The following is a 25,508-nucleotide window of genomic DNA, read 5'->3' as shown; positions in this document are numbered from 1 at the left end:
TGCCTTCTCAGGCAGACAGGTCTCTTTATAGTCAGGATTATATGGCCTCCAGCATCTCATCATCAGAGCATTTTATAATAAGCAGTACCTTAGTCCTTTCCACCACAGTCAGATAGGGAATAACTAGTTAGCTTCGTTGTGTGTACGGGAACCCCAGAAAACAGAGCTACATTCATCTCTTTTTACTTAGCTGTTTAGTCCAACTGATTCTTACAGCTGCCTAGTAATCAGGGAAGCAAGGCCAGTACCTCTGCAAGGCACCTTCCAATGCTGGTGGACAAATCTGGCATTAGGAAGTTCCTGCCTCTGCTGACTACTGATTTGCCATACACAAAATAATGTTAACGAGCTGAATCTCACGTTGAGGGGAGGGGGACCTAAAGAGTTTTATGCATTAGAGCAGAGAACAGAACCCAACTCTCCTTAGTTGCAGCCATGTGCTCATACCACTAAGCCATTTTCTCTCTTATTTATGTAAACTGAGGGAATTTTGGTTTCCAGCTTCGTAAACAAGGATTTAACTACTTCCTCTCTCCTCCCAAATAACTTTCCCCGAAATGAGCATGGTAAACACAACCCTCGCTCTCAAAAAGCCTTTCTGCTTGGTGTTATTTTTGTAACTGATTCTCTTCTGGAAAACAAACAACTCAAATTTCTGCTGAAAACAACCCAAGGGAACCTCTTCACAGTAACATTACAAGCAGTATCACACATACCCCCCTCCACTGGGTCGTGTGGCAGACAAATGGACACTCACCCATGGATGGGTTTATAATCCTGTGACAAAGAAGCTCTAGGGCAGCTGGCAACATGCAGAGAATGTCATAGAGTACCTCACTCCCTTCCAGCATCATGCCCTACTTGTCACACAAGCAGACAGTGCAGCATGTAGCACCTGGCATCAGGAGCTAGAAAGAAACTGTGACCTTATGTTGGGCATGTGTGAGTTGCTAAGATGGTGGCTGGTGAGGAGAGAGATGTTTGGCATAGAAAGCAGGAGACTTGACAGGTTGGAGTATTTTCATCCTCAGTGCCCCCAAATGACTTTCAGATAATGACGTTTTAGGAAATTATAATCTTGCATTTGTAGTTTACACCTGTCAAGGCTTAACTGAATTGTGAAAGGTTAGAAAATTGTTCTTTCAAAATCAAAGTTCTCACATAACTAGAGGATGTAGAAGTGGGTCTAACCTGGCTTTGCAGATTGCATCCTTCCTCTCTGTCCCATAGCAATGAGTGCACACAAATTCTCTGATGCCATTCCTGTTACCTTCAATCCATGGAATCACAGTGGCAGAAATCAAAGATCTAGACAGATAAGTAAGGACACGATGTAATAGGTGAAGAACGTGGACTGTGCTAATCCTTTTGAATGGGGGATAGCAAGAAACTTGCTGCCTATCATGTAGTCTGGGAATTTGTGTTGGGAGTGTGCCTTCTAAATGCCTTTACACAAAATTAGGCCTAAAAGCACAAAGCAGTTTGCAGCACTTTCATTCCTAGGTCTCAAAGGATTTGCAGTACAGAAAGGAGCACATGGTAATCCTTACTGTAGAAGGGGAAGCAGCAGCCCAGAGCATTGTATCACTGAGTAGCCAAGTTGGGAACCACACCTGAATCAATTGTATTTTTGGTCAAAGCAGCCACTTCACTGCAAGTACAACAGGTATGTTTTTCACAGGCTGGATATTGGTTTTCTTTGGCATGACATTTGCTTTCTGTTCACAAGGGAGCTGGGAATGACAGAACAACCAGTCCTCAGCCAGGGCCTCACTGCTGCTGAGGCAGAGCAGGGTCTGCAAGGAGAGTGTCTCAGTACGGGAGGACAGAAGTTCCAGCCAGGACAGCTGAGGTGAAAATCCAGCACAAATCCATATGAGACACCCTTGCAGCTCAAGCCATCCATCAGCTAATCCTCCCTTTGGCAATTTCCCCACTTACTCCTTCCATCAAAGGGGCTTGAGTTACAACGGCTGCTGTCTTAATGAGTGAAGCTTTGAAGGAAGCTGGCTTCTCCAGGACAAAAATAAAGTACTTTGCACTCTCTGGATCACCTTGCCTCTTAGGAGAAAGAGGCATTTAACAAACTGCTGCTGAGCCTCAGGAGGGAGGCGGAAACCCAGAGAGCTGTGCACACAGACAAGATGGGGCTGAGAGAGGCAAAGTGCTTTGCCCCATGCCATAAAGTAATCTTGACCAGAACTGGGCACGGAATCTGCATGTCCCACCTTGCAGTTTTTTGGGGCAGATTGTGAAGCCAGGGCCCTGGCCATTCACTGTTGTTACAGGCCAAGTGGTGTTCTTTGGCAGAGGAGAGGTGTTAACTCTTGTTTCCTGGCCATGCTCCAATTTGGCTGACCATATTGTTGCTTTCTTAAATTCCTGCCCCACCCGACCAACCAGGTTTGACTGTGTGCTGATTCCTACAACCACTTGTTGCTGTTGGTTATGGACTGGCCCGTTTTTCACCCTGGAGCTTGCTGCATTGTGTTGTTTCAATGGTCTCAGGCTGTAAGTTTGTGAAAAAGCATGTTTGCAAGATGGGTTTTTCTCCCCCTTTCTTTCTTCCCAACCTATGAAAGCGTGGTTGTCACAAAAGGTGGCAGAGCAAGGTGGTCTCATGCAGTTGCAGAGCTGTTGTGCTTAGAAAGGGTTTTCCAGTTTCTCAGGTCCTCTGGCTGCTGTTTCCCCTGTAACTATCGGAACAAACTGCCTGTGCCCCTCTAATCAAAGAAATGTGAAGTTAGCAAGAGGCCCCAAATACATTTCCTGGCAACAAGACAAAAGTAAGTCTACTGAGAAGTTTATGCAAAGAGAATATTTCTAGTATATACAGTTCTGTCTTGTACTCAGATGCCCATACCAAAGCAATTACTGTACGGGAGATGCTGACTGGCTGGAAGAACCTGTTCATTCTGGATCTGTAATGGAGCCTGTGAGGAGCTCAGCTTCCTGGTGTGGAAGAAGGTAAGTGTGTGTGAGGAAGGGAGGCTGGGACATGTTTATTTGGGAGGGTAACCTTTCTGGGCCGGGAGCCTACTTTTTAATTTATTTGGTGGTCCAGGGAAATTCGTCACATCACATTCTCCAGCTCCTATTTCCACTGAGGCAATTACATCACCCTGGAGTCTTAGCTAGAGAACAGGGACGCAGCTGTATAAAGCGCAGGCTGGCCGACTCATGATGGCAGCAATGCAGTTTGTCCCTAAGACAAACAAAGTTCCGCAGGAGAGGTAGAAGTCTGGGTCCAGCCAGAGAAATGCAGATCCAAGGCCAACGCTGAATTCTGAGCCAGCTCACGGATGTTTTTTTCCATGTCTGCTTTTACCCCACCCTTGAGCTCCTCACATCAGATCCAGAGACACACGTGGCCTCTGTGTCCCTGTACGCACGTGGGCTGCTGTTTCTGGGTTCCCAGGAGAAATGCCCAGGAAAGGTACTTGGACCTTCTGAGTAATAAATGGTCTGAGCAGCATTTTAACGGTCTGGAGCGGCAGGGCATCTCCTACTACTTGACAACACTGTATTTTGTAAAACAAGGGTGAAGAGTCAAGGCCTGCAGAAGTTGAGGCAAAGACTGGGAGACAGGGTTGTGGCAAAGTAAAGTGCTGATAGCTGAGGAAGGTGGAAGTCCTAAAGCGTGAGGCTTCCACAGTAGAAAATCAGTGACTCTCCGACTCACATACTCGTTTTTGGTGTCATTCCATGCACTAGCATGAGTACAGGAGGAAGCTCGGTGTCTGCTGGGTCATAGCCCCTCTGCCTGGCTTTAGACTCTCAGCATTCAAAGTGACGTTAGGGTATTTACTCATGGAGTCTCACAGCACCTCTGAGAGGTGTCCAAGTACATTACCATTGTTTCACTCAGCAGTGTTAAAGCCGAGAGGAGAATCGCTTTTCACAGCCAGACAGCTAGGCAGTGTCCGAGCCAGAAGACGACTGAGGACTGCCTGGTGCTCAATGCATTGTATTTTCCTCCAGACGCCACTGCCTCCTCCAGAGAATGCTGAGTTTGCTTCTGAACCCAGTGTCTCATGTTTCATCTTTACACCAAAATCTTAACACTAGTTTAAAACGGGCATAATTAACTTTGGGAAAATACATCTCTAAGCTCTTGTAGGCAGTGATTCTGTTTTCAAGAACTGAGCTATTCCTCCTGCAACACAATGGAACCACATTCTCAGAGAGTTAATAAATTCATGCATGCTCTTTAAAAGAAGAAATCAGGATGGTTTTTTGGACATTTTTAGGCAAAGGTTCTTTTTTCTTTTTTTTTTTCTTTCTTTTTTTCTTTTTTTTTATGAAGCCTCCTTGGTAACCAGTTAAAACAAATTCCTCCAGACTGTAAACTAGAGATAATGGAGTTCGCCTTTAATCTCGGTCCGCTGCAGATCAAGTTACCTCTTAGAAATTACTTATCCTGGCCAAGCAAATGAATTGGAATTGATGTTCTTAATTGTTTTCTAAATTGCTGTTCCCCACTCCCTTCCTCCCCTTCTCTCCACACAGCTGTTTTGCATCAGAGTCTAGTCTAATGGGTACTGTCACTCACACGAGGGGGTGAAGTCATGTGGTCATAAAAGAGAAAGATTGGGGGAAGAGAGGGAAATACCACCCAGTGCATTATCTGGCTGTGACACACACAAATTGAATAGAAATAATTCCTCCTAGGGGGCTAGTCCCAACAATGGACACAGTTCTGTCTTGGGCTAGAAAAATGTGGAGGCTCACTCCGTTCCCTGATACTCGTTTCTCCCTTACAGAGAAGGAAGATGATTAAAGTGCTAGTTTGGGACAGAGGAAACCTGGGTTGAAACTGCTGACTGCTGCAACCTCCTTTGTCTGTTTTTGTGCAAGTTGCTTTGTTTATGCCTTAACGCCTGCGTTTGTAATGCATAAATAATGCAATTCCCCTCCTCTTTCCTCAGGGCAACAATGGTCTTTCATTAGCTGTATCTTACAAAACAGCTTAACCTGCTCTCCATGTCCAAAAAAGTGCTTCAGCACTGCCTGTGTTTACATATATTAGTCTCCAGCCCCATGTGGAACTTGAGTTGCGGAGCCTTTGGGCTGTGGGAGCATCAGGCCAGGTCTTAACAGCAGAATCCCGTCCCTCTGCATCCCTCTTAAGAGGGGACAGATCTCAAGTCTCAAGCAGGAACCATCTCCCGAGGATATTTTGCTCCTATAAAAATCATTTCTGCACATGAAATGTATACAAACACTTGCACCAACGTCCATGTCTTGCCACTATGTTCCCTCCCACCATATAAATGACCTATAAATCCATTTTTACTGCCAGCAGTTCTCCAGAACTCAGCTGTTCCCTTTCAGACCCTGTGCTTCCATGGACTGGCAATTGTTTTCTGCTCATCTGACCATTTAGAGTAAGCGAGAAGAGCAGAGGTTATCCTCTTCCTAACCTCGCCCAGAAGGTCCTTCTTGACAAACAACAGCCTTTCACTTATTCTCATTACACTTCTGTGAGAGACCAGGGAAACAGAGAATTTGCTACCCACATAAAATCCTGAAGGGCTTGCTGGAAAAGCAGCAGACTCTTGGATACCTGTTAGTAATATCTAACAATACCATATAGAACTGAGTCCAAGAAAGAATGGGAGAAAAGAAGGGGTTTTATGCAAAATGAGTTAAAAGTCATGCTAACTGCTGGAAGTGGTGGGGAAAGCCAACAATGTCATAAGCGGGGAGACTTTTCCCTCCTTTTCAGTAAGGAGAAAATGGCTTACCGCAGCACTGCACGCAACTGTCAAGTCCCAGATCACTGTTGGCACTAGCAAAATCATGTGCATTTATTCTGCAATCACCTATCCTGGGGGAGCTACACATTCAGCATTCTTAAAAACTGGAAAGAGACTAGCACTGGCCTGTCCTTACAGACATTCTGGTTAAGCATCCTTTTTTATTGGGAAGTGTTTGGCAAATAGTTTCGATGATTAATCTAAACCTCACAGTGCAAATACCCTTATCTTCCTGGATAAAGGAGAAGGAAAAGAAAATCTACCTCTGACAAACCTTAGTTATGTGACAGGGAGCTTATTCTGATGCAGTCACGGAGAAAGTGTTGTGAGAATCTAAAGGGAATGCATTTTGTTTTGCTTTGCTGTTTTGCAATTAGTCTTTCCTGTGACAGGTAGGGCCGAGAGCTGGTCAATGTCCTGGAAGGAAGAAAATTAGACATGCAGGTGTTGGGGGTTGTGTGAATGTGAATTAAGAGCACAACTTCCAAGTAATGTGAATCAGGCACTCCCGATTGTCTAAATTCAGGTTCTTTCAGCTAATAGTCAAGGCTCGAAGCTAGTTTTTGGAGATCTCTCACAAGTCAGTGTGCAAGATAGGAAATTTGTGGGTATGACACATCCTGCCCATCACAGGCACTGTGTCAGAAGTCCTGTTGCCCCTATCAGCAGCCACAGGAGTGGTCCCTTACCTGATTCTGTCAATGTGGTCCAGAACAGCGAAGATTCAGTATTTCAGTGACTAAGTGTGATGATGGCTCAAAGGAGGATGACCTCTAGGAAGACATGGCTACAAAAAGGTCAAGGTAGGCAGTAGTGCTTTCACATGTGGGCACTATTTTTCAGTCTGGGAGGGAAAGCAGAAAAAAAGAGATTACAGCAATGCTCAGGAAGGAACTTTGACCTTACCACAGCTTCCTTGCTTCCTTTTATCACAGAAGGATTTTTTTAGCTGTCGGAGCTACAAATTGAGCTCCTGCTCTTTTTGCTTCTTACCTCTTTACCAGTAAGGAAGAGTCTGCAACCAGCATTTTGCTGAAGAAGTGCCAGGAAGAAGGGAACCCAATGTGCTTTTTCTGTAGCTGTATGTGCTAATAGCAGGAAGGAGAGAAAATAATTTGTGTCAATGAAGCAAACAGATGTGACCTTAGATGGTGCTACCCTTGCTGACATTAGGTACTTGCTGACTCTCTGAATAGCCCCATTCAAATCAATGTGACTGCTCTTGGAGCAAGGTTCTACTCCGTGTTAATGAAGATGTCGGAATCTGGCCCACGGGGAATAAATGTGTTGAGCAAGAAGGGGCTCTTTTATAACCTCTTTCCTAGAACATGTTTGGAGGCCTGCATTTGCAGCTGGTTCCTATCTCAAAGCTGGGCCAAACCAAGCCCCCCTTACCAGAAGATACAAGCGTGCCCAGACTTTTGGAAGTTCAGCTCTGGATCCAAACATTAGGTCTGATCCAAAGTTGATAGACTCCCGCTGACCTAAACAGGCTCCTGCTGACCTAAACAGTCACTTGGACTGAGCCTCTGTGACTTGGGCCAGTCCTGACACAAGGCAAAACACCATCCACCAAAACTGCCGGGCTGTCTGGGCCCATGCTTGTAAGAATACAGCCGCTTTGCTTTTTCTTTTTTTCCTCTTGCTTTTTAAATTATTTTTAGGGAAGGGATTGGTCTCAAGGAGGCATAAACTCCCTTCTTTTCCATCCCTGATTGAGTATCAAACTCCTCCGCTGAGATTTCTCCATGGAGACATTGGGTTTTCCTGGCAGGCAGGGTTGCAAACTACTCAGCGGAATGTCTACAGCTCTGCAGCTCCGGAGGAGCCAGGAGGCTGGGCATCCCAGCCAAGGGAAATACTGCTCTCGTCCCAAGAACACTTTCATGGAGACTGAGGTGCATACTGGATTAGAAACGGCTAAGCTGGGTTCTTGGGGTTTTTTTGCTGGTTTCTTTTTCCCCTCGAAAATCTAAAGCACGGGGAAGAGAAATCCACAGACGAGAAATCTGGGGATCCTTATGGATGTTGCAAAATGTGGTTTGTTAATGGATCTTTTTACTTCTGGTACTTCTGGCTTGTTGAACACACACGCGCACATACACACATACAGAGAATAACTTGGCAAGCTCGTGTTTTCGTGGCACAGCACCAGGAAATGGGAGTTCCCCTCCCAACAGAGAAGATCAGGGCAATGAGGCAAAGGTGGGGAATCAGACCCAGCCTGAGTCTCAGCGGAGCGCTGGCCCGGACAACTCTTACACAAATAATCTCCGGGAGCTCTGAACCCGTGCTTCATTGTGGACACAGACAGTGCTGTAGAAAAAACAGACTGAAATTGCTTCTCTTTCATGGCATCTGTAGTGTAAAAACGGTTTTCGTCCAAGACATTTGTGGTCGGAAAATCCTGACACCTCATAAATTATCTTAGAGGCGCAACAAAGCTTCAAAAAGATGAAACTCAATGCTGAGGTCAGCAGGAATTTTTTCGCATCTTCTGCAGTGGAGGAACGTTTTCAGTCTCAGGAAACCACCACAAAAAGAGGCAGCAAGAAGAGAGAATATTTCTTGGCATGAGAACCTCAACACTCAGGGGAGTGCGGCGTCTTATATTATTTATTTTTGGCCACCTCTGTGTTCACACATCATCAGAATATGATCCAAGTGACCAGGAGCAGCCTGATAGTGAGGTGGCTGCTGTAGTTAGGTGACAATTCCAGGTCCACCCAAACACTCAGGCTAATTGCTCCTGCATAGTGCTGGGGGCTACATGGGCCGAGAACCTCCCAGGATCAGCCTGACAACACCTTATAGGGAAGTTTGGTTTGGGATAGGGGCAAAGCACTGCATTACCACAGTAGGCTTCAGTGTGGGTTTGCAGAGAGCGTGGCACAGTGTTGCGAGGAATGGTTTATGGTCTCGATCAGCTCATTACCCACAAACAGACAGTTGGCATTTTGTAAAGCTGTTTCCCTATTCCTCTTGACTACAAATGCAAACCCACTGCTGGAGCTCTGGCTGTCCCGCTGCGGGAGGCTAAGCAGGCTGCTTAATCCCTCACACCTTCCCAGAGCTGTAGCTAGTCTGAACAAGGACAACTGCTGGGCAGTTTCCCTTGCCCTCCTCTCGGACATTTCCTCTTTGCTGTACAGACGACAGTTTCTTTCTCCCAGACGAGAAGAAAGTGGGAAAAGGTTCTATGAAAAGAGGACCCCGAGGGGGATCTCACACACAGCCTTTTTTAACACAAGAACCTCTGCAGGTGCCCAGTCACGATCCTCTGCAGCACATTAAAGCCTCCGTTGGTCAAAACAGAGGGAAACTGAAGTGATGCTTGAAAGGAAAACAGACCTGGTGTCCAGGATGACCTGTGGTTCCTGTGTTGTGGCATGTGGCAGGAAGGACCCAGCCAAAGCCAGTTAGTTCGGGAAGGAAAGGGGGTGAGAAGTGGAAGAGATGTTTCTAAGAAGGCAGAGACAGAAATCATCTGTCCCGTAGCAGGCCCTGATGCTAATCCTAGCAGCCTGGGTAATTCCTGCCACCCCGAGCCATGCCTGGCCTCGCTCTGCAGTGCCGGTGGCAGGAGATGTGCCGTGCCCCACGTGTTGGAGCCGTGCCTGCAGCCCGGTGAGGGCTGCCTGGGAAAGGCAAGGGGCAGGATGCGGCAGCCAGCTCCCCTGCAGGCTCCCAGCGCAAGGCGGGTGCTGCTTCTAAAGCCAGTTCTGCAGGGCCAATCCCCCCTGGGACAGGCAGTGGGTTTTAGGGTTGCTATTTATTCTCTTCACTGAGTAATCACCCAAATGGCTCCATTTTAATTTGTAGCATTGCCTGTTGCTTTTATGCGTCTCTCTTTGGAGAGCGAAGTTACAGGGTAAGATATGAGCTGCTTTCTGTTTCCGTGGGTGGACAAAACTTTCAGGTTTGAAACCATTCTCCGTGTGTTCAGCCCTCTGAGTCCCTAGCAGGATCTGACCTCCCTGCCCACTTAGTAAATCAAGGGCTTCTAAGGCATGTAGAACTGATTTTATGGCAGCAAGATGCATTTCACTAGATTTATGTTATTAAACCGGAGGGGGGGAAGCCTCATTTTATTTGGGGCAGTCCTTGAGTTTTACAGGCTTGTTTGAGTAAGTAATTATTTTGGTAATGCTGGGGCCTCCTTTATGGAATCGTAAATGCATCCTGAACAGCTCTCAGAATAACAAGCAGACCTTTCCCTGAAAGTCTATGGATTGTCCTGATTAGCAAATGTGAACATTAGTAGTTTACTCTCCGATTAGCTTTGCTGCTGAGGGCTGCCTTGGTTCACTTCTCTGGGGCTACTCACAAGATTAAGCATGTATGTAAATGTTTGCAGGATCAGTGCCACAAACGAAAAAAATAATAATAATAAAAAACAACCCAAAAGCCCTTTCTTTGGAAACATCCTCTCTGACCATGTTAGGGAAAAGGATCAGATAATTGGGATCTTTATGATGCTTATTATAAAAAATGTTCTGGAACTAGTTCAAGCACCAATCAGAAACCACATTGTTCCACTAAATCACTTTCAGATGCCATTTCAGATACAGAATACAATTACTCCTAGTTTAAAAATATAAATGTTCCCTTCATAAAACACACACACACACACACACACAACTATTTTAATTTATTTTATTTTTATCTGTCTTGGCTGGAGTTCAGGCCTTCCACAGATGATCTATCAAGAGATTTTGTGCCATTTCTTTCTGCTCGGTGTTGTGCAGAGCCCGCTGTGTGGTGCAGACGAGATCTGTGACATGGACATCAGGACTTTACATACAAAAGAGCTCTTGCACAAGCCAGGGGGCTGGAGGCCCAGGCTTGGATGTGTATGTGCTTAAGAAATCAGCTCAAAGCAAAACCTGGAACAGAGATTCTGCCCGCATGTTGCATTAAAAAGCCACCCGAGATGCCTGGAGGGGTTCCTGGCCTGTCTTTTTTTTTTTTTTTTTTGTTATTGGACAGTTATGGGTTTTGGGAAGCAAGCTCCTTTCCCTGTGTGGTGGCTGCTGCCCATGTGCTCTCCTTGTTGTTAGGAGGGAGAACGTGGAGGCCATCTGTGAGCTCAAGCTGTGAGCCTGGCCCTGGTGGTAAGTGGGGGACCCACCGCCTCCGTGCTGTTTATGTGCGAGCACACGCTGAGGTGCAGGCAAACGGGGAGGTGTGAAAGAGCCCGAGGGGGAAAAAGCTGTTACAACGGGGGCTGGATGGGCCGGGCACCCTGCAGTCTGCAAAGCCCAGCAAAGCTCGGCGTGGCACGAGCCTGCCACCCATGCACAGCCCCTGGTTAAGACACTTGGTGTTGGGAGATGCTTGCCATCTCCTTCTGGCCAAGTCAACGCAGGGACTGGCATCTCCGGAGGGTTTCTCAGCCCCTCTGTAAGGAGGGAGCGAGCATCTCTGCAGAGAGGTATGGAGGGAGCCCGGGATAACTCAACAGCTAGTGCCAGGGTGGGTGGTAAGCTGCCTGGAAAGGGTCCCAGCCTGCCCACGCTGCGGAGAGGCTCGGGGCGAGTTCCTGAGCCTTGTGCTTTCACCACATCACTGCTAGGCTGCACTGGGGACATTTCTACCTCGCTGGAGCGCCTTGCTGCCTCCGGGTCGGGACTGTCTGGGACATTTCTAATGGAAAGCTTTCCTCATCGTCAGGAAATCGTCCTTCGTCATTGCTGAAATCCTTCTCAAAGTGGTTCTGTTTTGGTGAGCTGCTGCCCAGCCCCAGACACGAGCCTGCGGGAGCGCAGCCTGCTCCCCTGCCAGCCGGCTGCCTCGTTGTGCAGGGCTTGGGGCCCCTGTGCTGCCTTCAGTCCTGCTGTGGGACGGGAAGCCCACAGACACCCTGAGCATTGCTCCAGAATCCCTACAAACCCCCCCAGAGATGCCAGACCCCCAACAACCTGGCATGAAGCCCTGGGAACCTGGGATCAAAACAGGGATAACGAGGATTAGATTTCTACCCCAAGGCTAGGGATGCTTGAGGATGCTGCCATCTTTCAGACGCTCCACGGGCCGTCCTTTTTTTCTTTTTCTGGGGTGAGCAGAGGGATTTCTCAGCGTCGGGGCAACGTGAGAATCCTGAGGGCTGCATTTTGGAAAAATTTATATGGAAACATTTTCATGTTTTCCAAAACAAAAGATGCTAAGGGGTTTGTTACTAAGGGAAAATTCCTGCACTAGTTTCGCAAAGGCTGGGATTTCTGCGTTTTCTTAGTGTAGCTAATGCCTTCTTTAGGAGGGCTATAGTCCTGACATTGAGAGGAGTGACCTTTGAACTCAGTGGTAGCCTAAATACGAATGAAATCCCAGCCCCAAATAAAGCAGTGGACTCCCAGTGACTTGCCCCAGCAGCCTTGGTGAGACAGGAGCTTGGGCACGGTGTTAGCTGGCATTGCTTGGGCCTCGTGGTGGAGTAAGGGATCTGCTCTGAACCAAGCTTTTGGCTGGATGGGCAAAAGCTACTTTGCTCCTCTGTCTCAGATTGCTGGGAAGCAAAATTTGAATGGAGAACAAAGCCACTTCTGAAGAATAAATGTTTAGGCTGATGTAGGAATTGAAGAAACATTTTATAGCAGTCTGAGAGGGATTTTCAGAAGCACAGGCTGTTCTTCCTACCGCCAGTGACTGATTTTGCAGTGGGAGCAGAGTCAAGCTGATGCAAGGTGACTGTGGAAATTTGACCCTCAGCGCTGAGGATTTTTAACGTTTCTGGCCAGAAAACTGGAGCTCTTGCTGAGATGTGATTATTTCTGTGATGTTTCGTTATTACAGGACAGTCATAGAGTCTCGTTCAAAGGCCAGGACCCCCCTGTGCTTTGCCACGTCCCTAAAGAATGTCCCAGAGATTTCCAATCCAACTGGCCAATACTCTACCCAAGTCAAGAATGGCTCACGATCCACTTCAGTGAGTATTTTTTAATTATTACGTACTAGTGTCATTAATCACTTTGGTTTTCAGCAACGTGGTCATGGCCTTTGCTGCAACGTGCTGATTTCTATTTAAAAGGGAGGTTGATGACAAATACTTCACAACCTTTGCATTACAATGTGCTTCTTACCTCAGGGATAAAAGTTTGCTTTGCGAACAGGAAACATTTTTCACTGATGAGATGGGGAAGTGTTACAGGTCTTGATGTTGCTAACTGTAGATTCACTGTCAGGTTTGGGGCTTATGATGAGGCAGTAGTCATTGGTGGTGTGTAATTTTTCAAACCTCTCATGTTTTCTGTTCTTCAAGGTTATATTCCTAGTCCTTCTGATTATGGAAACATTTCTAGCACAAGACAACTGTATCCGAAAGCCTAAAGAAACCTAGAACACGAGTGAAAGTGTGTCACATTTCTTGTTCTTTTCTCTCTTTTCCTTTCTTCTCTTCCTTTTCATGCCTGCCTCCTGACTTTTTAATACTGAGGCTTGGCAGCATAGAAAACTACAACGGGAGGAGAGCCAAGATTGTTTGTGCAGTCAGGTTTAAGCTGCAATATCAAAAGCGCAGCTCCTGCCTTGGATCCAAATATCATCAGAATCTGGTTTCCATTCAGCCTGGTGATTGGTTTTGAGCTCTGCACAACAAAGCTTAATTCACCTATATGGAGGTGTGGAAAACCAAGTGTCAGTAGTTATTAGCAGCAGCGGGACAAGTACCATGTTTATAGGTATGCATCTCTTCTGGGGCTCACTCCTCATTCCACGATATCGCTGAAAATGCCAAAGGAAGCAGAAGCAGCAGGAGCAGAGGTAATGGGCTCAGGATGGTGCCAGAATGCCACGGGTGAGTTTCCTTGCAAGCTGCCCATGGAGAGGGCCCGTCAGCATGCACGAACAGAGCCATATTTCATTTGCACATAAGAACTCAGGATTGTCCTGGGAGGCTGTGTAAGAAATGGAGCTCCATGGTTGGTGCTAAACCAATAACAAATGCTGTGTTCCCTCCTACCAAGAGATCAGAGCACATGGGGGTGCCTGCAGCAGAGAGAAGCTAGGACAAGCACAGAACAGCAAGGATGTTTGTTAGTTCTTCACTGTATCTCTTACCAAGCGTAACTAATCTCACCACTGTCAGTAGGGATTGTGACCATGGAATGAACCTGGCTCTGGGACCTAGTGGACATTTTTCATTGGAAAATTTTTAAACAAGATGTATTTTTCATGCAAACATTAAAAAGTACCTGTTTTGAATATTTTTTGGAGAAAAGAAAAGAAAACCCAGTCTTTCACAAAATGAAACATTTTTATAATGCCAGAAAGCTCTGTTCCTACAGTTTTTGAGTGTTCTGAAATTTCATATTTTCCAATATGAAATGTATTTGGTTATATTTTTTGAATGTTTCAGGAAAGAAGCGTCCAAATGAAATACATGGGTGTTCATGTATCAATGTAGTATGACTGACTATATTTTCAATGAATTACCTTATCTCCAATATAAAATGTTTTTACCCACATTGGAACAGCAAAGGAATTCAAAATCGTGGAAAAGTTCATGAGCTGAAGAGAAAGAAGAAGGTCAACAATGAAGAGAAACACAAGGAAAAGACCTTAGCAAGGAAACAGGGGTTCAATGAAGAACCACCAAGGTTAAAAATGGAGAAAAAGCAGAATGAAGGAGCTTGCAGGGTAGATTCACAGGTATGGAGAAATCCTGCACAGGAGGAGGACCCTGGATTATCCATGGGACTTGACCCAAGCTCAACAGGCTGTGCAGGAATAGTGATGGAAAGGAGGATTTGGATGCATTGAACACTGCATTGCTTTGTTTGGATCTATCTATAAGGTTTATGCAACCTAATGAGAACTTACTGTAAAAAGTAACAATGCTAAAAAACTTTGCAGAGCCCTCGTGTCACGGGCTCTGACCGTCAGGTGTCCCTGAAGAGATGAGCCCTAACTTAGAGCTCCTGTAAGGCTGCAGAGTGGAGATGTGTGCTTTGATTACGAGGGCGCACAGGGCAGAGAGGCCTGGAGGTCTGGTTTCCATGGGGTGGTGGCAGAGTGCCTGGGTTCAAGATGTGCAGGGAAGGCCACCAAAGGCGGCAGCGCTGCAGGCTCAGGAAACTTAAAGAACACTGCTTCTGTGCACCGCTGGGAGCCTGGAGATATCCGGAAGAGGGGCAGAGCCTGGCTAGCAGCACAACTACTTTCTCCATGGCCAAAAAGCAGAGCAGGGCTGACAGAGGAGGAGGATGAAGATGGCAGTGCCTTACTCCCAGCACCATTCTGGCTGGCAGGCAAACCTGTCCCCAAGGGCAAATCGTGCAGAGCCAGATGCAGCCACCCCCCTTCTGCAAAACATGCACACAGCATGGGGTCTCGGAGGCTTTCAGGGGCCTTCAAAACCACCTCTTGGGTGTGCTCCAACCGAGTGAACACTCCAAGGACACCACCAAGGTCCCCTGCCTCTCAGGCTGCACAAGCTAAAGTGATAAAAATTGAAACAAACAAACAAAAACCAACAAAACAAAGACAGAGAAAAGAGGGAAAAGATGCTGTGAGGCCCAAAGGGCTACGGATGTGGGTACTGCTGGGCTTAATTGACTTCTTCCTTGCTCTGTGAGGAGGAAAGCTGCTGGGACAGCATTGCTGTCTTTTGGATTGTTACTGATTTATATTTTTTTTAATATATTTTTTTCTACAAAGCAAACAGGCGAGTGACGTAAAGCAAATGGAACTGCGGTTCTCAAGCCGGGAGACTCGGAGATGATCCCAGGCTGCAAAATCCAGATCTGGATTTTTAGCTCCCTGCAGCACAAGGCCTTGCAGATCTTCAGCTAGTTTAGGTCTGCTGCCTGAAAGAGGGGGCAAGCTGCCAACTTCAGAGTCAGGTTCAGGTTTGCATTCTGAAACCAACCTCCCTCACCCAAAGTTCAGGGTCACTCACGGAGGCTCGGAAGGGGAAGCACCGATTCCAGCCCTTCTCCTCTAACAAGGTTTGGTCTTACCGTAACAATTCATCTGAGCCCCTAATGAGGAAAGCCGTCTTCTTTGTGATGACAGTTAAATATGTGCTCGTTCTTCAATCAAAGGTTTGTATTGTAGTAAGTTTAGATTATTTCTGTACTGTGGGAGTACTCTGAATTCACAAACTGCAAGTTATTCTGGTTTGGAACATGTGGGGAACTTCTGAAGACCGCGGAATTAAAGCAGGTAGGTGTCCTGTCACAACCTGTGACCTTGTTTCCATTATCAGCCTTGAGTCCACACCCATTGATTTGTTCGACAGGGCTCTGGGGTGCTGGAAACATCTGTGAATGAAACGTAAAACAAAGGCCTTGAACTCTGATACTCACTGCAAATCTGTGATTGCTCCTTGCTTTGAAAATCTCCCCACTGGGGAGAATTAGTCATGGGATGATTGGATTATCCATCAGATGGTTGGAGAAGAATCATAGAATGACTTGGGCTGGAAGGGACCTTAAAGGCCATCTAGTTCCAGCCTCCTGCCATGGGCAGGGATGCCACCCACCAGACTAGGTTGCCCAAAGCCCCATCCAACCTGGTCTTGAACATCTCCAGGGATGGGGCATCCACAGCTTCTCTGGGCAACCTGTGCCAGTGCCTCACCACCTTCTGAGTGAAGAGTTTCCTCCTAAAATCTAATCTAAATCTCCCCTCTTTTATTTTAAGACTATTCCCCATTGTCCTGTCATTATCTGCCTGAGCAAAAAGTTTCTCTCCATCAGTCAGGTGGAGAACATCATTATGATTTAATTGATATTTCAAGCAAATCAGTGGAGTCAATTAAAAGTGAATTCTGAGAACACATATGCATTGCGGGGCGTGTTAGCCACAAAAGAGTTCACTTCAAGCTCTTAAGCCAGGAAAAAGCATGACAAGTCAGTCATGCCTCCTCATCCTGCTAGCTTTCCCGGGCAAGAAGTTGAAGGGCAGTTCAGGGAGATGGAGCTGGCACACACAGAGTAACCCCAAAGTCTGTGATTGACTCAGGATGGTGAAAGAGGAGTAAAGGGAGTGCAGTTACTGGATATGAAATAGGGTCCATGAAGCTTGCAGGGATTGCAGACACTAGGATTTTCTGCAACATTTATTGGAACAGACAGGCTGAGAGCGCTATGGGATAAAGGATCCCAAATCAAACAGCCTAATTGGTCTCAAATGGAGTGACTAAGGAACTCTCTCCCTTCCAAAATGGGTCAAATTGCATTTTAGAAGGGGATCTCTGAAATTTGAGTGGGAGGCCTGGATAGAAAAACGAATGGATGAACTCATAATTGACATGGATTCCATTATGGCTAATACCGATGTCAGAGCTGCCACCGAATATGTCCTGCAAATCCTGTCTGGGGGAATTCCCTTTAGAGATGTGACCCAGGTGAAGCAAACTATTTGCCATGAGCCTGTGAGGAACTGAGACTTTAATTGCAAACATATGGCCGGGTAACTTTCCAGCAAGTGAAAAGTGGGGGATAGAGACCTGCTCTGAAACAGATGATCCAGAAGAGCTTTCACTATCTCTGATCCTCATTATCCTGAAAACGGAATGGCTTTCTGTGCTCTTGTATCATTTTATGCTGACCAGAAGACTTTAAAATAAGGAAAGGTAATGTCAAAATATAATGTTAGCACAAAGAGCCCAGTGATTTTAGGAAGAATGAGGGTCATAGTTCCCTATGAATTTATTTTAAGATGGTTTATTCCTTGTTTGTTTGTTTGTTTAAAGGCAGAGGTCTGAGCTTCAGCCTGCTCGTGTCCTGGAGAAGACATAAGGTGGCTTGTGTCATGAACAGATCTGCCTGGGGTCAATTTCAGTCTGAGAAGATGTCTTGAACGACAGGATCATCACCCACTTGTGAGGGGGACCAGTGTGGCTGCTTAAATTGTCTATTCTAGTGTTTGGTAAGCGCACAGCAGAAAGGAGGGCTTGGGTACCAGCTCCTGGATGTGATTGCTGAGGTAAAGACCAAAGGCAAGGGCCTGAGTTTCAAGGTAGCTCCCAAGTGCAGTGGGGAAAGTGCCCTGCAGAGGCTTCTCATAGCTTTTTCACACCGTTTTCACAGCAGTCTGATTCCAGCTCTCAGTTGTACTGTATCAGAGCTGGTCTCTACAACTGAGAGCTAGACGCCAAAGAGGGGGAAAAAGCTGCACAGCTTTTTGGTGCTCTTGGGGCCGTGACAATTCCAGCCCCCTGTTTCATCTTGCCTATTATTACCTCATCTAACTCTCCTGAAGGTTGATGGAGGATTTTCCATGAACTGCAGAATACCTTGAATACTAGGAAGTCAGTGTACGTTTGTACTTGTCTCTGGGACCTGGAAGCATGTCCTTATGTGTAATGACGGGTGGATAACTCTTGTCCTGGGTGGCTGGGAAAGGGTGAAGGGAAATATGGGCTGGCTAGACCAGGAGTGATGAGCTCAAGGGATTTTTGTTAGGTTGCACAGTAGCTTCTAGGTACTGGTGTGGGAGAAGCAGCTTCTCAGTGTTGGTAATGGCTGTACTTGTGGTGGAGAAGGGATTTCCCCTTCCTTGAGCTTGCATCCAGGTAAGGCAGGCAGCACATCAGATGTCAGCTGGGTGGTTGGCTTTTGGAAGAGAACCAGATATGAGTTTGAACAAACGTCAGAACCTGTCAGTGCTGCTTTTGTGTCCATAGCTACACTCGTCCATGTGACTTAACTAATAAGGTTTGAAGAGGCAAAGATTGTAAGGAACTTACAGCCTAATTGCTGCTTTGTGATGATGTTTAGCAGTTCACACAGGCCAAAGCACCAATTTTGGTCAGGATTATTTCTTTAAGAGCAGTGTCTGGGACATCTGTGGCAAAGGCTCTGGTTATACTGAATAGTCCTGAGAATGAAACCAAGAAAAGTTGGGTCTGCAAAAACTGAGGCATGTAGCAGTAAATATTCCCTAAACCAGTGACCACATGTCTGAAAAATGATATTTATGCAAAATGGGAAGGGAAGTTTCATAACAACACTCTTTCATAAAATAACAACAGTGATGTATGCACCCATGTACACGCACGTTCTTTCCAGATAAGATCAAATATCCAACACTCCAAAGATGAAACATTTTTCTATTTATTTTTCTCCTTCTGACTTTGAAATATATTTTTTTCTGGGCAGAAATGCTGCAGAGAATTCTTTCAGCTACTGCTGGGAGTGATCTCTCTCCCTTGCCTGTAACAATGCATGTACACCAGGCCATTGCAGCCTGTAACTTCTCTTGCATATCCCAGTCCTCCTGCCATTCAAGTCCTGCTCTCCTTGTTCCATGCATCACCTTCCAGGACTCTGGAATACGTTTCCTCTAGATGTTCTGTTGGTGGTGATTTTAGCAGATAAGGTAGCAGTAGGTATGGGAGTGGAGCCATCAGAGCAACAGTGGGAACTGTTGGAAGGGATGAGATGCAGAAAGGAGAGATAAAATGAGGTAAAAAGATAGAAATGGAAGGAAGGAGATGAGGGAAGGGAAAGGTAGAGATGGAAGAGAAAGAAAAGATAGAAAAAGCAAGGATCCCAGAGGACAGATTCTTCCTCTGAACCATGTTATATACCGCATAAATTACAGTAAATTGAAATATTGTTAATCTATAAAGGCTGTATTGTTCTCTTTTTCTCTTGGCCAACTACTACTGACGTAAGCAGGAACTCTGCTCTGGGCTGAAGAAGTCTAGAGCCTAGCAAGCAAGCCTGGCGCCCAGACTGGGGCTGGAAGTGGGATTTGGCCTCTGCTACAGAAAGACTTTGAGGATTCAGACTTAGAGGAACCCAGGGAATGCGAGGCTGCTGGGCAAGCTTCAGATAGGAGCATTTAGTCAGTGTTTCTTCTACAAAACCCAATAAAAATACATCTTTAAATCTTTTCCAGGAAGATGTCAGAACTCTTCTGTGGAGTTAACATGCCCAACACAGAGACTAGCTTAGTCATTACAGAATAAGACAGAGGGGTCTAAGTCCTGCTAGAAGTCCATATATCCTGCAAGTCTACTAGGTGCTGCTGACTCCATGATGTGTATAAATGTATGTGTGTATATGTATATATGTATGTAGGTATCACTGCTTATAAGCGCATGCAGTGATCTGTTTTCTCCCAATAATTCAGTAATTCTGCCTTCAGCTTTGCAGACTCCAGGATCCTGGCCAGCTGGAGCAGCGGAGGCTGCCAAGTCCCTCAGGTTGATGGAGCCAGCAGGCTGCTCCACCTGACTGTCTGGAAGCATTCTTTTGCTCTCTTGGGAGGTTCCCAGCGCGTCTCCATTTCCTCTGAAAGAAGGTTCACCCAGGATTGCCAGCATCTGTATCAGGTCTTCTTTCCATGGGTGCTGAGGCTGCAAAACCCAGAGCCCCATGGCCCTTCTTTGCACTGTTTTAGCCATCTTCCAGCTGCACAAGGCCTGAAAATTTCAAAAAAATAGCTACGTAGGCAGATGAAAAGACACAGGCTCCTGGCTAGTGCTATAGCTGCAATATAGGGATAGAGAGGATGATCTCAGGAATTCTTTGTATCTCACAGCCTGATGAGAACAGTAACAATGGTTTTCTGCTCTTCTAAATGAGGAGAGCCTCTTTGTCAACAACTGAGAAGATCTTGAAGAAAACAAGTTGTGCAAGGAGGTAACAAGGGGACAGCTGAAGTTTATGTTGTTGTTAAGTTTCTATGCTAATCTCAGGAATGATATGCTGAAAACGTAAATCCTTTGCAAATGCTCATGAATCTCTGGTATTTGGGTGCTCTGCAGCAGAGATGCAAAAACACAAAAAAGTTTTTACCAGTTGATCTCACCATGTGGCTCTCATCTAGTGCTCTGTTCTGTCTGATTCTTGCCTGGGATGGTGTTCAAAACAAGTGGGATTTTCAGAAGTGATCTGTATAGGGGAGAGTAAGAAGATTCCTCTTTTCCCCTTCTGCCCCATCTAAACAGCTTGCTCTAACTGCACCTCCCTTTCTGAGTGCCCTTCCCAAGTACAAATGAAAGTTGTTTCTACACAACACTTTGAAACAGAGATAAGGACTTGCACATCAACAATGCTGATAGTTCTGTTACCTATCTGTAGTCATGCCCTGCTGTTGTGCTGCCTAATGGGTAGTGTGGTCCCTTCCTATGTTTCAGTCTTGTTTTGCACCTCCAAGTCCTATCCTACGTGTGTACACAGCAGTGAGGTACAGCCCCAGAAGTGGAGAGGAGAGCAGAGAAAGGAGGTAGAAAAAAGTGCCAGAAACAGGCCTAGGAAGTTCAGTGAATGCATGAGCAATACTGTTAGTGTGTCCTTCTGAAATGGGGTGAAATGTGTAATATGTAGCAAAAAGCAGCTTTGCTGGTTCTGGCTGACTTGCACAGTAGGTCTCTTTTATCTGCTTTTAATGTGTGAGATGTTCACCCTGCTGAGGAACTTCGTCACTTTTTGTTCAGCTCACTGGAGCTTTTCACACATAGAAAAGACATGCAACTCCATGCGCTTTCTCTCTTCCTTAATGCAGAGGTTCCCAAACCATGGTGAAGATCCCTGACAGCCTTCTTTATGTCTTTTGGAGCCCTTACACTTTTATTGTTCAGCTTTGAATAGAGAGTCTTTGCGAAGAGTTAGTTCTCCAGACTAGCTACAAACTTTTATAACTTTACCAACCATAATGGGTCAAGGGTGAGGAGTGCTGGTTTGGCCAGGAAGGTGCTGATTTCAAATCAGAATCTCATTATTTTCTCTTTGATTTTTGAAAAACAAAGAGTTCTGCTGAAGAGCTGCATGTAAAAAGGAGCTGAGGATTAACGAAGAAGCAAAGAGGAGGTCTTTTTTTGCTTACGTGGAAAGGAAGAAAAAATGAAGCAGCTGCTTGTGGAAACATGGAAGGTCTCCAGTATAATGAATAAGAATAATTTCAGCTATATTTTCAGAGATCGGAACAGTATTTATATGCAAATATTATCTCAGAAGGTAGTGGAAAAATCAGTTTTCCTAACATTGGCTGGAAAACAGAATTTGCAGTTCTGGAAGACTTACGATTTCTATAGGAACCAAATGAGATGAAGTAGAAAGACTTAACAGAGGTGATTAAAAAGAGCTTATTTTGTACTGAAAGCAAACTTTCTAGCTGAAGGACATTAATTACATAGGGAGCAAATGGCTTTCTAGCGAGTTTAAAGGTGTCAGTTGCCTGCAGGGGTTAAGCCATAACAAAACTATGCCAGTATCTGCCCCTTAGTAATTCTGTGTAAGAAAGCCTTAAAGAGCTGAGCTAGAGAGCAGAGCACAGCCTTGGAGGAACCATAGATGATGCATCTGATCTGGTGTAAATCAAGCTTACCCTACCTGAATTTTGGGGTCCTGTTAATATTGGATTGCACACAAAAGAAACCTTACTTCATAAATCAAGAAAGAGCCTTCACTATTTTACCTTGTTTTCAACAAAGGTTGGAGGTCGGTGGTGTGGGCAGAACACTTCAACCACACTGCCTGATGTTTGGGAATTTAAACAATAGAAAGAATTATGGATGTTATCTTGCATTAAGGATTTGCCTAATTTTGTGTTTTGTTTTGGTTATTTTAGCAATAATAATGTTGTGGTTTCTGTACTCACCTTCCCAAAAAACAGAGCCATCACAAACAAGCAAGCTCCTTCCTCTGCAGGGCTATTTCCGTTTTATTTTATTTTATTAGTGAGCTAAAGAAAAGCTTTGATCTACACTTCTGCTTGATATCTAATGAGGCATTTTCATCAAACTCTGCTCCTGATTGAACTCATGTTAATCTCAGCAAGATTCACATAGACAGATGTTCTTGTGTTTCTGCACACTGGCATGGGATCTTGTAATTCCACCTTGCTGGTATGAGCTCCGTGGACACCACTGCAGGGACAGAGACCTTTCTGTAGAAAATTCATTGCAGGTTTGGAGCATAAGAGCAAGTACATTTAGCCTGAAGCACAATTAATTAATGCATGATTAAATCTTACTTATATGCGTTGGTCCTTCTCCCACTGAAGCTGATGGCAAATCTCCCATGGAGTTCAGCAAAGTGGTATGGAATCTGTACAGAAATTGTTTTTCCCAGAACAACTTCGCAATAACCAGTGGGTTTGCAAACTCCTCACTCTGACACATTGAAACAATTTGGGACTTTCATTCCATTTTGCTTTAATTGGACTTACGCTGCATCTAAGTCTTCCTAAGTGGGTTGCTCTGCCTAAAATATGTGCAGGCATGTTTGCACTCTCTGAGGGAACGTGGTGGTTAAACTAGAAGGCGAGGTTATGTTAGCAAGGATATTTTCTTTTTATACTGCTTCCAAAGGCAACCCTGTTTTGGGCTCACCACTCTGGCTTGACCGCTCTGTGCCTCTCCATCCCAAATCATGCTGGGATTTGATGATAAAGCACATCCTCTTTCCAGGAGCCAAGCCAACCCCTACATCCTAACTCACTGGTGTTCTGGTACCTTAGGCACTTTGTGGTCAGAAGGCAGACTGCAAATGCGGGTATTAGCCGTGGTGATGCTGGAATGTCCAAACCCTCTGTAGGAAGAGAAGTTTCTTATAGAGCTGTTGTTGGCCAGTCGATTGTCAGTTTGTTTGTTTTCATGTTTCTCAGAGTGTACCAGCCGAGATAGCTCTTAGCTGGATCCCAGCACTTACACGGCCTGATTTGGTTCACATATTCCGTAGAAGTTTTCCATCTCTAACCAAGGAATTTCAGATCAGGGTAAAAATGTGAGTAAATCAGAGCTGGCATCTGTCCCAGACATATCAATTCCCTTAATTCCCTTTTTCCTGTGGCTTTGGGACAATCAAAATAGGGAATGTTTCCATTGCTATACCTTTATGAAAGTACAATATGTGAATGCTATATCCTGAGTGCATCTAGTGTGTTTCCTTACCTTGGTCGTTACCAACTGCACAGCTTTCTCTGGCAATTATGTTAAACGGAGCACTGCAATAGAGTAAATCTTTTGGCAGGGCTTGGCTCCAGGGAAGATCAAAACCTCCAACGTGACAGTTAATGAAACAAGGAGAAAGAAGAGGGAAACTATCAGTTCCAGCCAGCCAACACTAACAGAGTCCGAAGGCAGCTGGCGGTGCCAAGGTGTCTGCTTGCAAGGTTGGGAGAGAGCTGGGGGGGCTGTACAGAGGGCTGCACCAAGGCAGGTTTTGCTCCACTTCAGGTGACTGAGGAGCAGTAGAGACAAGTCACCCTGTCCAAGGATGGTTGGGTGGAGGTGTTGATTACATACTGTCTTTTTTTTAAGAGTCAGAACAAGCCGGCATTATTCTGCATCCCTTGGGCAATGGTACTTTGTCCTGGAGCTGACCTGGTTGGAGTACACGGGAGCATGGCATGGATCCAGGGATATAATCTGAGTGCACAGGTATTGCAAGGACAGCACGAAGCGAGCAACACAGAGCACCTGGAGAGACGACCAGTGCCCTTCAGTGGGCAGCCTAAAGGAGTTAAAGACAAAATGTGGCAGTTTGCTGCACCACCAGCCATAAAGCGGAGCAGAGAGCAAGGGCCTCCTGTAACGAGCCTTTTTATCTCTATAGCAATGTTTTGCAGGCTGTGATCCATGGGCCTTCGGTGGTCCATAAAACATCCAGTGGTGGCTCATGAAACAATAGTGAACCCTCTCTCCTCCCCTCCAGTGGCCACAGAAACAAGCACACAAGTTAAATGGGAGAAAATAAAAGCTACTATAGATTAACTTTCAAATTGTAGTCTTTTGTTTATTTGAATTACTATGTTAAAAATATACAAGTTGGTCTTTGGATTTTTTTTTTCTGAAAAAAGGTTAATCCTTGGACTTGAGAAGATGAAGAAATGTGGCTCTGAGGGTGCTATTTTTGGAGCCAATTACAACAGCATTGAAATGTTGAAAGATTCCTTTTGTTTGTTGAAAGATTAGGCTGAAGCCCTTCAGTCTATAAAAGAATAATAAACCCTAGTGGGATAAAATCCTTCACTGCAGTGAGGATACAAAAGAGTGGTATGTGGCCTGGACAGAGGCACAGGGCTGGCAGAGCCGGCACTGATAATTTCTGGAGTTATCTGTGCCCAAAAAAGAAAGTCTGTGGGCTTTTGCCTTATTCAAGTTGTATAATCTCACCCTCTCCCTCCTGCCATCGTATAGAGCCGTGCAGGTTTGTGAGAAGCACTGCCATCTGATTTGTCAGCCTTTGCAAAACAACACATAGTTACACGGTGTGCCCAGTCCCTGGTAGTATCCTTCGATCTTGGATAATCTGCTCTGAAATGAGTCTTGTTAGCATCGAAGGATTGGCACGGTTGTGTCTCGTGAAATCTTGGAGCAAAAACTAGCTCGAACTGACCTTTTTTTCTTTGCCAGCATTGTCATCTGGGACGTTTCTGTTTTGAGGACCAGGCAGTGTACATCTTGCACTGTGCAGTGTTTGCTTTTCAGAGTATCCCATTTTGAAGAGTAGTTTCTGGGTTGTTTGTAAACTACCTTGGGGTTCACTGGTGACGAAGATTACTCGGCTGTGTCTTGCCTCTGATTTTCTGCAAATTATCTGTGCGTACAGCTTACTGGAGGGCATGGCTGAGCTGAAGACGCTTCAAGGAAAGTTATGTTTGAAGAGACACAAGCAGTCCAAGGCGCAGAGGCTGCATGAGAAGATAAAGCTGCAGGGAAACAACCAGGCGTGCCTTCGTTTTGTTTGCTTGCAGCAATGGCAGTTCAGCAGTGGGAACGACAAAAAGCACCTGGGTGCAGGGGTAGAAGTGTGCATGATTTATAAGCCGTGGGTAACAACGGTGTCCTTG

General features: G+C 45.6%; 1 protein-coding gene across 8 annotated transcripts; it reads left to right on the top strand.

Annotated features, from left to right (window-relative positions):
* The first annotated feature begins 1,672 nt into the window (after nt 1-1,672).
* On the top strand, nt 1,673-24,437 carry LOC310903813 (uncharacterized protein). 8 transcript variants are annotated; one of them, XR_014587830.1, is made up of 6 exons: nt 1,673-1,852; nt 2,854-2,967; nt 12,552-12,684; nt 17,455-17,630; nt 19,857-23,440; nt 23,977-24,437. XR_014587830.1 is itself a non-coding variant. In XM_083847758.1 (5 exons), exons 1-5 carry the CDS (start codon nt 1,740-1,742, stop codon nt 24,086-24,088), a joined length of 591 nt encoding a protein of 196 aa, XP_083703884.1. In that variant the 5' UTR covers nt 1,673-1,739; the 3' UTR covers nt 24,089-24,437. The 8 variants fall into 8 exon arrangements, 1 of the variants encoding a protein (XP_083703884.1); XR_014587831.1 differs by having other exon boundaries at nt 19,857-24,437; XM_083847758.1 differs by lacking the exon at nt 17,455-17,630 and having other exon boundaries at nt 23,322-23,440.
* The last annotated feature ends 1,071 nt before the right edge of the window (nt 24,438-25,508 follow it).

The sequence above is a fragment of the Anser anser genome (assembly GCF_964211835.1).
Source record: "Anser anser genome assembly, chromosome: 8".
Taxonomy (NCBI): domain Eukaryota; kingdom Metazoa; phylum Chordata; class Aves; order Anseriformes; family Anatidae; genus Anser; species Anser anser.
The sequence above is the reverse complement of the archived record's forward strand: the minus strand, read 5'-3'. Positions and strand labels throughout refer to the sequence as shown.

Bases quoted from the DNA above. Each gene is read 5' to 3' on its own strand.
- LOC310903813 (XM_083847758.1), top strand. From the start codon at position 1,740: ATGACAGAACAACCAGTCCTCAGCCAGGGCCTCACTGCTGCTGAGGCA. The intron at 1,853-2,853 runs GTGAAAATCCAG...TCTTGTACTCAG, and splicing joins TTCCAGCCAGGACAGCTGAG to ATGCCCATACCAAAGCAATT. The intron at 2,968-12,551 runs GTAAGTGTGTGT...TCGTTATTACAG, and splicing joins GCTTCCTGGTGTGGAAGAAG to GACAGTCATAGAGTCTCGTT.